Source organism: Eubalaena glacialis, chromosome 15, assembly GCF_028564815.1.
Source record: "Eubalaena glacialis isolate mEubGla1 chromosome 15, mEubGla1.1.hap2.+ XY, whole genome shotgun sequence".
NCBI classification, from domain to species: domain Eukaryota; kingdom Metazoa; phylum Chordata; class Mammalia; order Artiodactyla; family Balaenidae; genus Eubalaena; species Eubalaena glacialis.
Genome location: NC_083730.1, coordinates 68,506,296 through 68,516,108, shown reverse-complemented (window position 1 = coordinate 68,516,108; position 9,813 = coordinate 68,506,296). Strand labels below are relative to the sequence as shown.

The 9,813-nt window shown below is 52.0% G+C and overlaps 1 gene segment (V, D, J or C); it reads left to right on the top strand.

The window, feature by feature from the left end:
* The first annotated feature begins 4,314 nt into the window (after positions 1 to 4,314).
* On the top strand, positions 4,315 to 8,471 carry LOC133075151 (immunoglobulin lambda variable 3-19-like). The segment is given in 4 exon segments: positions 4,315 to 4,360; positions 4,507 to 4,795; positions 6,431 to 6,464; positions 8,310 to 8,471. Coding segments are annotated over 4 exon segments (531 nt in total).
* The last annotated feature ends 1,342 nt before the right edge of the window (positions 8,472 to 9,813 follow it).

The following is a 9,813-nucleotide window of genomic DNA, read 5'->3' as shown; positions in this document are numbered from 1 at the left end:
AGCCCCATCTCTGTTCTCCCTACTTATTAACTTGTTTAATCACAAATAATCAATGAACAAGCATCCCCATTATATCCCATCTTACAGACGGGGAAGCTGAGGCATGAAGGGCAGAGCAACTTGTTTCACATCAGAACTGGAACGGGGCAGACCCGGCAGCAAATGAGATCCCTTCACCCGAGTCCCTGGACTTCCCCACATCCTGTGGCCTCTCATTGTGTTTCCAAAACTAAGACATGGCTTTTTCCGAATGTGCCAGGAAGTTCTCTCTCTTATTTCAGAAACAAGTGACTGACATTGTGGCTTTACAGTGCTGCCCTACCCAATACATATGCTATTTGAACCACGTATGTAATTTTAAATTGTCCAGTAGACACTTTTTAAAAATTAGGAGAAACCGATGCAGTTAGTTTCCATAATAGGTTTTGCTTAACTCAATTACTTGAACATATCATTTCAACATGAATTAAATATAAAAATATTGATACATTCTACACTATGCGATCCTAAATCTTTGAAATCTGCTGGGTATTTCAGGTCTACAGCACATCTCACTGCGACCACCCAAATTGCATGATCAGTGGCCACATTGGCTTGTGGCCACCATGTTGGACAGAACAGGTGAGATGGATGAGGTTTCCTTGGGGGTAACTGTGCTTGCAGTATATACTCACCACCACCAGGAGGCAATGGAGGGTCCCAAGCCCAGAGTCTTTGCTGGGGAAGGCCTGCTCATCCACTTTCCACCCAGACCAGGGATATTGAGGCCCCCCAAAACAAGGGAATTTTATGCATGTATCCACACAACTAACTTCTCAAAGACAAGATGGTAAATACAACTACAATCTTACAGAAGAATCTCAGCCATCAAGCACAATTTTATTACAGTCTGTGAAACAAATGACAATAATCTGTGAATTTGTTAATTAATATTGATACATCATCCCTTTCAATAGGAAGACCATATCTGGAAACCCCATGGCAATTCATAATGTTCTATTTTGTGCATAGGCCTGGAAGGAAAGGTGGACCATAAGGAACATTTTATTGACATAGGATATGGATCATCTGAATGCAGAAGAGAGAGTTGTGACCAGACAGGCTCAGGAGGCCTGGGGTTGGAGAGGGAGGACCTATGGGGCCTGTTGAAGGGGCAGGGCAGGGAAGGGGCTGAAAGTTCAGGCTCAGAAGTCAGTCTCCTGGATGGAATCTTGAGCACTCATCCCTGTCTGGGGACTCTGGGAAAATCACTTACCCTCCCAATGATGGCTCCTCCTCATTAGACTGGGGAGACGTTGTGCCTTCAGCAGAGGGCGCTGTGGGATTAGTAAGGTACCAGGTGGGGTGCTGCAGGAAACTCACCAAGGGTCTGGCATAGATTGGGGGCTCAAAAGTCATCATTTTGTTGAAGTAGCTACACATGTAGGAAGACGTCCATCCTGGGGGCACCAGGGGGCACTGTGGGTCCTGGTTGGGGACCCTCATTGGTCCAAGTTCCCTGGGCAGGGTTCAAGTGCAAAGGGCATGACTGACGCTTCCTTGAAGACACTCCTCTTGAGGAGAGTAAATCTCCCTCTGAAACCCACACGTGGCCCTTCTTCTGACCCCAGAGAATTACAGGCGTGAGGCCCCTGGGCTTAGGGCTCAGACAGGAGCTGAGACACAGGATGGGGAGGGAGGAGTAGATTCGCATTCACTGCTCCTCCCTTTTTGAGCTGCAAGGGGAGAGGATAAGACAGGGCCCTGGGGAGGCCAGTCCAGCTGCACAGCCTCAGGGCAGATCTCCCAGAAGCGCCTCCCACCCTGGCAGCAGGGATGGGCATCAGGGGATGCTGAGCTGGAGAATACGGTCCCCACACCCCCGAGTCTCAGCCTGTGGATAATCCACTCAAATGCATTTGGGAGGGAGGTTTGTGAACGTGAGGTTTCCTCCATAGCTTTTCTGAAATCTGAAAAATAAGCATCTTTCACAGCCACCAGTGCCACTGAGTCAACCTGGGGCAGCTGTACTGAGCACAGTAACCCTGAACCTGGGCACTGACCTGCCTGGGGTTGGGTGGGATTTGGGGGCTGGATCCTGAAGGTCAGCCAGGCTCCCCGTGACTGAGGCCTGAGAGGGAAAGTCCAGGAGCTGCCCGTGGCCTGGAGGACTCCACGGGGGCAGGAGGGGAGGAGGCGGCTGGTCTCCTGGGGAGGGATGGACAGGGGGGCCGGGGGCAGGACTGGACAGGACATCAGGGCTCCGTCCTGCAGTGACCTCTGTCCCCGACTCGGCCTGGACTCACAGGGGACACAGGGCCCTCTCCTGTCACCCCACCCCAGGAAAGGGTTGTTCTCTCCAAGGGTTTGCTGTGACTTTGTCCCAAACAAGGCCTCCTGCAGGTCCCTCTAGTGGGAAGTGTCCTGCCCCCCTTACACTTTAGGAAAGGGAGCCAGGAGGATGGCAGTGAGTAAACCCACCCCCATGCGGGTCCCACCACATCCACATGCCCCGGGGCCTGTGCTGCTAAGAAGTGAAGACAGCAGGAGCCTGTGACGGACACACAGAGGGACAGACGGCAGGATATGAGGACAAGGATGGAAAAGGGAAGCCGATGAGACCCTTCCCTGCTGTGCTTAGATGGCGGCCCACCAGGGAGGGGTCTGCCCCTATGGACTCGATCAGAGAGAGATGGACACCCATTAGAGGGCATCTCTCTGGTCAAGGTCATAATAGGGTCAGGGTCTGGGTGAGAACACCGTCTTCCTGTCTGTGAAAGTGACTGATGAACAGGGTGGAGGACGGTATCTCCTCCCAGGTTGGTCCGCACCTGTGGACATCGGATTAGTGACCTTATAAGAAGAGACCAGAAACCCACCCCCAACCCCGAGCGAGCCACTGAGACAGACCTTCTAAGGACAGAGCCAGAAAGTGCCTTCAGGGAGCCGGGAGAGAGCTTGCACTAAAAACAATATTAGGGCATCTTGATCACGGACTCCTGACCTCCAGAACCATGGAAAATAAATTTGTGGTGTTTAAGCGACACGTGGGTGGTATTTTTCCATGGCTGCCTGAGCTGACTAAGACAGGAGCTGGGAACACTTGCGTGTAGGTGTTTATGGGAGCATTAGTCTTCATTTCTCTGAAATAAAATCCCAAGGGTACAACTCCTAGATTGCACAGTAATTGCATGTTTAGTTTCATAGTAGCTGCAAAGCTGTTTTCTAGGGTGGCTGTACCACTTTATATTCCTACCAGCAACACCTGAGCGACCAGTCCCTCTGCTGCGCAGCCAGCACTGGTTTTGCCGCTGTTTTTTACTTTAGCCCATCTGCTCCATTCTGACTGGTGTGTAGCGGCAACTCTTTAGGGTGTTTTGACATTCCCCTAATGACTCATGGGGACCGTCTTCCCATGTGCTCATCTGACATCTGTACATTCCCGAAAAGATGTCTGTTCACATCATTTCCCAAATTCCACTTGGATTTTCGTTGTTTTGTTTATTGATTAGTTTTGACAAATTTTTTAATGTATATACAAGTTTTTTGAGGAATATGTGAGTGGAAAGTATTTTCTCCCAGTTTACTGGATTTTTCAACTCCATGAAAAGGACTTTTATAGAATAAATGCTTTTCATTTTAATACATTTCAATTTATCTTCTTCCTTTTACAAATCATGCATGTATTGTCAAGTCCAAGAATTCTTGCCTAGGTCTAGATAAGGAAGACATTTTTCCTTTTTTTTAAACATAAAATGAAAAAGAATATATATGTTGATTTGAATCACTTTGCTGTGCACCTAAAACTAAAACAACATTGTAAATCAACTATACTTCAAAAAATAAAAAATAAAAACTTTAAAGAAATATAATAAAAATTCTGCCAGAGGTACATGACCAGTGTCACTGTGTCTGCTGCTGGAATTCTGGGCTCTCGCAGCAGCATGACCGTGGTCTCCGCAGTGCCAGCTTCCAGCAGTGTCCAGCCCGCCACACGATAACCTCATCCCCAGAGAGGACGCCTGTGTGTCCCCAAGGCCCAGAGGGGAGCCCAGGAGCGGACTGAGAGGTGTGTGCACATGCTGGGGCAGGGGCAGCCTTCCTCACTCAGCACCAGAGAGAGTTCTGGGGACCTGGGCTCAGGCCTGGAACTCAGGTCCCAGTTTAACTCCTCCTTGGATCCCAGCTGTTCTCTGCTCAGCAGGGAGCCGGTCACAAGGCCAAAGGTGGCAGGAAGGAGATTTGCATGAGGACAGCCCTTCTGAGGATAAGAGAGGCCCAGAGGCCCCACCCCAGCTGTGAGCTCAGAGGCAGAGCTCAGGGCTTCTCTTCACCATGGCCTGGACCCCTGTCCTGCTCGCCCTCCTCACTCTCTGCACAGGTGCTGCCCCCAGGCTCAGCCCGAAAAGTGACCAGAGCTCAGTCTGGTCCTGAACTTCAGCTCAGCACAGGAGCTGCTGCAGGGGGCATGAGGCTGCAGGGATGAGACCCTCTTCCTCACCCTCACTCTCCTCTGCTCTCTTGCAGGTTCTGTGGCCTCTTCTGAGCTGACTCAGCCACCTGCGGTGTCCGTGTCCTTGGGACAGACTGCCAGGATCACCTGCCAGGGAGACAGCTTAGGAAGCTCTTATGCTTACTGGTACCAGCAGAAGCCAGTCCAGGCCCCTGTGCTGGTTATTTATGAGCGTAGCAACCGGCCCTCAGGGATCCCTGACCGATTCTCTGGTTCCAGCTCAGGCAACACAGCCACCCTGACGATCAGCGGGGCCCGGGCCGAGGACGAGGCTGACTATTACTGTGGGTCAGCTGACAGCAGTGATTATCTTCACAATGACACAGGCGGATGGGGAAGTGAGACACAAACCTCCCTTCCTGTCTGGCTCACACTCTCCTCCAGCCCCAGGAGGACTGTGGACAAACAGTGACAGGTCTGGCCCAGTTCCCCCAGATCTGAGCTCCCCAGGCTGCCCCTCCTCCCAGCCCTCCAGGCAGGCTCTGCCCAGGGGGCTCAGGAGTAGATTATGGGCTGGCAGGACCAGGCTGTCCTACTGCTGTCAGGCCAGGTTGGGAACTTCGGACAGAGGCCCTGTATGGAAGGACAGACAGAGGGACACATCCCTCCAGTGATAGTTTTCCCCACATTTCCATATCATGCTCACTGGGCCCCTCTTGGCCCAGCTGTCTAGGATTTGACCACAGAATGTCCCATCCCATCTGATGCTGAAGCCCCAGGCTCCCATGGCAGCTGGGATTCTGAATGGAACACACCAGAGCAGTGGGCATTCTGGCATCTACCTCCTTCTCTCTTCCGGCCTCGTCTACTCATCCACAGCTGCTGGGAGCCTGTGACAACTCACAGCGGTGCCCTCACTGGGAAATGCTGTTGGTGCAGAAAACTGCTCCCCACCCCGGTTTATCCCCCTGGTCAGAGAGGGTCAGGTGAATGATGCCTGAGGCCACCATCCCCAGGCTCTGACTCAGTTTAGGATGACCCGAACGGGCCAGCTTTCACTTTCCTGCAGAACCCTGAGTCCTCATTTGTGTGACCAAATCTCGGGTCCCCTCCCCTCTGCCCAGTCTCCCCTCCTCATCTCCTTCCAGATTTCCAGGACATGCACTTAACATCTCAGAGTCGGCTTCCAGGGAACCCGATCTAAGTTGGCCAGCTGTTCCCAGCATGCTCATCAGGGACCCGAGGAGGTTATATATACCCCCAAGTCTCTGTTTTCCCACCTAAATCCACAATGTGCTCTTCAAAATCCCCAGTTAGATCTGGTTGTCCTTGAATTTTTATAAAAGTGCATTGGAGACCAATAAGCTACGGTGAGAATGTTTGTGAAAGAAACTGGCAAAAAAAGATTTCTCTATCCAAAGTGATGACTGAAAACTGTCACCACTATCATGCTGTCCTATGAGTAGGTGTTGTAAGTGATGGGGACCACCGAGAACATCTGTTCTGTTTCAAAGTAGGGCCCCAATTTCACAGTAGACACCCCCGTTATACCAAAGCCTTAGTCTTCATCTGAAACAGGATCCGGGGAGGAGCTGGGTTGATTTTTGCACAGCTATTGACCCATCAGTTGGCTGGATATGTTTCTCCTTCTTGTAAAGAAATAAAACCTTGACATCCTACAATGCATGGCTTTCCTCACAAAAAAAGCCAGTGTCCAAACTCGTAGACATACAATGAGGAAATTTCTGGGTGACCTTGGAAAACAGTGAATTTACACCCAAAGACCATTTCCCTGGAGAATGCTTAAACAAACATGTGACAACCTGAACAATGGCACATAGATCTCCTGCTTCACACAGAATTCTAGATTCTCCAGGGGAAAGGTCCACATTAGAAATATTAAAATGTCACCTGTGGATTTTTTTTTTAAAGAAAAGCCAAAAGTTTCCTCCAAGTGCACTCCTGTCTTGCATGAGGGCGGATGTCTAATTTGGAGGATGGAAACCACATGGGAAAAAATTACGTTCAAAAAGTATTGACAATTACAGATTATTAAATGTACAATTAACTTGTCACACTAATGGACCATGAACCAGCAACAGATGATATTTTATGCACTGAATCCCTAAGACCTAAGCAGTAATCCCAGGATTCCTCCAGAGGAGAGATCATGAAAAGGCTGCTCTCGTTGCTTTGAATCTGGAGTGTGTTGTCCTTGGGCTTTCTGTTCAGCCCCACGGGGAGAAGGGCATTGTCAGCCTCCCAGGTGTCAGACGGCCCCAGGGGAGGTGCAGCAGCGCCCCCAGAGGCAGTGGGGAGAACTGACAGGAAGAATCTATAATTCAGGCTGAGAATTTCCCACAGCCCCCTCCTGGCCCAGTCTGGTTCTAGAACACTCAGAAGAGGCTATTATTTAGGGATTAAGACATCTCTCTTCTCTCTAGCCCCCAAGTGACCTTGGCATTGTCATTCCCTCTCTCAGCCCCTGCCTTTCCCTGTCAAGTGAGCTCCTCGAGTCCTGGGCTCCCAGTCACAGCAGCAAATCTGCAGACATTTATGGAAGGCAGTGACCGGTCAGCCACACGGGACAGTAGACAGGGCTCAGGACCAGAGGCACATGCAGCAGCTAAAGCCCCAGCACGGCTGCATGGTGGATACTTGGCAGGGGAGAGGCACTAGTAACCCCCCCCCCCGAAGGTCTTCAGCCCTCAGGTAAAGTAGGGAAGGCCAAGGGGGTGGTCTCAACCCACCTGTGTCAATCCTGTTCCTGCTCCCCGGGCTCCATCCTGTGTTAAGCAGCTGCAAAGACCCGGATTTATTACGTGTGAATCCCCTTTGCCCCACCTGATACATGTCGTTCCTGCCCCTCAAATTCTTAACTCAGAGAACATATTACACTGGCCCTGAGCTGGGTTTACATCCCATATCCCTCAAGTTTGCCCTGTCCTTTCAGATGCTCCAACACAGCCGACTCCTCCCCACTGGCCAAGACTCAGCCCTTCCCACACTCACTTCTTACTACTTGGTTCTCCCCGGTCCTGAGGGCAGCTCCAGAGTTACCCCTTTGGGGAGGCCCCCAACCTCTGATTACAGAGCAGCCTGCCGGTCATTGTCTGTCTCTTCTCTGGATCAATTATCTCCACAGCACACACCATGATGGGGTTCTTTCCCCATCACTAGTTTCGTTAACTGATGCATTTGTGCTCAGACTTTCCCTGCTTGGTCGGAATACATATTTTTTTTAATTTCAGGACTCACTGATGAAAAGCAGAGGCATGAACAGGCGGGACCTATTGTAGTCTCACCAAGATAAGTCTGAGGGAAGACTTCTCTTGTTCTCTGGGTGATCACAGATTCCACGTGGGACCCAAGATCTTGCCAGCATCCAGGTCCCTTGTCCCTATATGTTGGCCTTGCTTTCATTCTTGTGGATGACAGACCTCAGGATGGCTGCTGCAGCTCCAGCTATCACACCATGTTCAAGAGGAAAGGATCTGCGTCAATTCCTGCTATTTCTTTCCTTTACAAGAGCAAGAGTTCCCCGAGATAAACTCCAGCCAACTGACCCTTACATCCCATAGAACAGCGCTGGGCCACCTGGTCAAACCTGACAGCCAGAGACCTGAAAGAAGCAAGTGTTTGGCTTTTAAATAAACACTGCAGGCAATGTGTAGGTGACGGTGGTGGAGATTCTCTGCCAGGTGTGCAAAGCCACTGTGTCCCCTGCACTGCCCCACACACAGGATGGAAACACCCTTCAAGCAGGGACTGTGTCCTGTTCATGCTGAATTCCCTGGAGGGAATGTGCCAGCCCAAAGTGGGTCTGAATGAACATTTCCCGGTGGGTGTGGTCCTAACCGTGCCTTTGGAGCTGTAGCCGCCACCCCGCATCAGGCCCATACCCACAGCTGGCACCAATAAGAGCCACCCCCTGAGGGAGGTGTCCCCAACTGCCCATCCCACCTGCGTGACCTCCCACGACCCCACAGACAGGAGCAGGGATGCCTCCGTAAGCCCAGCCCCCTCCTCTTCCAGATGAGCCCGTTCATATCTTCACGGGTAATCTCAGCCCCTCGTGCCAGGACGTGAGGCAGACAGAGCCACGGACGGGGAGTAATTCCTGATTGGGGTCACCATCCCTGGATCAGGGAATCACCACCTGAGCAGTGGGCTCTGAATCTACACCTAGAACTGAGTCTCCGCCTCCAGTGTGGAGCGGCCACCAGGGGGCAGCAGAGGTAGCCCGGCAGAGCCACCTGGAGGAGTGGTGTCCTGGGCGTCAGGGCTCCAGTGCCGGGGAAGGAGTAACCAGGACCTCACACCTGAGGACAAGTGTCCTTCTGTTTCTACAGTGTCACCTTCACTCTCAAGTACACATTTCTGTCTCCATGTGTCCCAAGTCCTGCTCTTGGAGACGGTGCCTGTTTCCTTGCCCCACACCCACTGCCAGCCCACCTAATACCGCTAAAAAGCCACCGCTGTCCGGAAATGCTCATCCTCCCTGTGACCACACGTTGCCACTCCCCTCCCTGTGCTCGGAGCCCCCCGTCCTCCAGACACAGCTGCTCCTACTCCCTGGAAGCTCTCCCACTGCCCCCCCGACCTGTCCCTCCACTTACCCCTCACAGGGAAGGGGGGGAACCAGAAATTTCCGCACTTCCTGTTTCCCAGTATCTGACACACAGCAGTCACTCAGTCAGCTTTCCATAATTGTGATGTTTATGACGTATATATTTTCCCAGCAACTGAAGGGAAATGGATTAGGATTGACATTCCCTTGCAGAGTTATTAAACCCTGAAGCCCCCTCTCATTCTCTCATAGAGCAAACATTTCTTTTAGCCCCTTGTCTGTTCCTGCCCCTGAGGCACGATGGGGATACTGAGACACGGCCCCAGGAGCTCACAGCCCAGGGCAGACACAGCACCGCGATGGCCTGGAACACTCCATGTGCTTTGTCAAACCGTGAATTTTATTCAGTCTTGGGCCCAGGAGCTGTGATCCGGGGGAGAATCCTGTACAGTCTAAGCCTCCTAGTGTCACCCATAGAATGGGTTCAGAGAATACAGACCCACCTCTGAGCTCTCAGTGGCCAGGCCCATCCAGGAGTGAGGCCAGGACTCAGACTGGGGTGGAGATGTCATCCCCAGGCCATGGGACCAACAGGTGGAGGAGGATCCCCCGGGCCGAGGTGGGGTCTGCAGGGGCCACCCCTCCCTCTCCGTGTCCCTGGGGGCTGAGCCCTTCTCTGAAACCACAGAGCTCCCCAGGCAGCCCCCCTGGGCTCTGGCTGATTTGCATCCCCAGCAGCTCTGTCTCCGGCAAGGGGATAAGAGAGGCCTGGGAGCAACCCTGCCCAGCCTGGGCCTTGGGGAGCAGACTT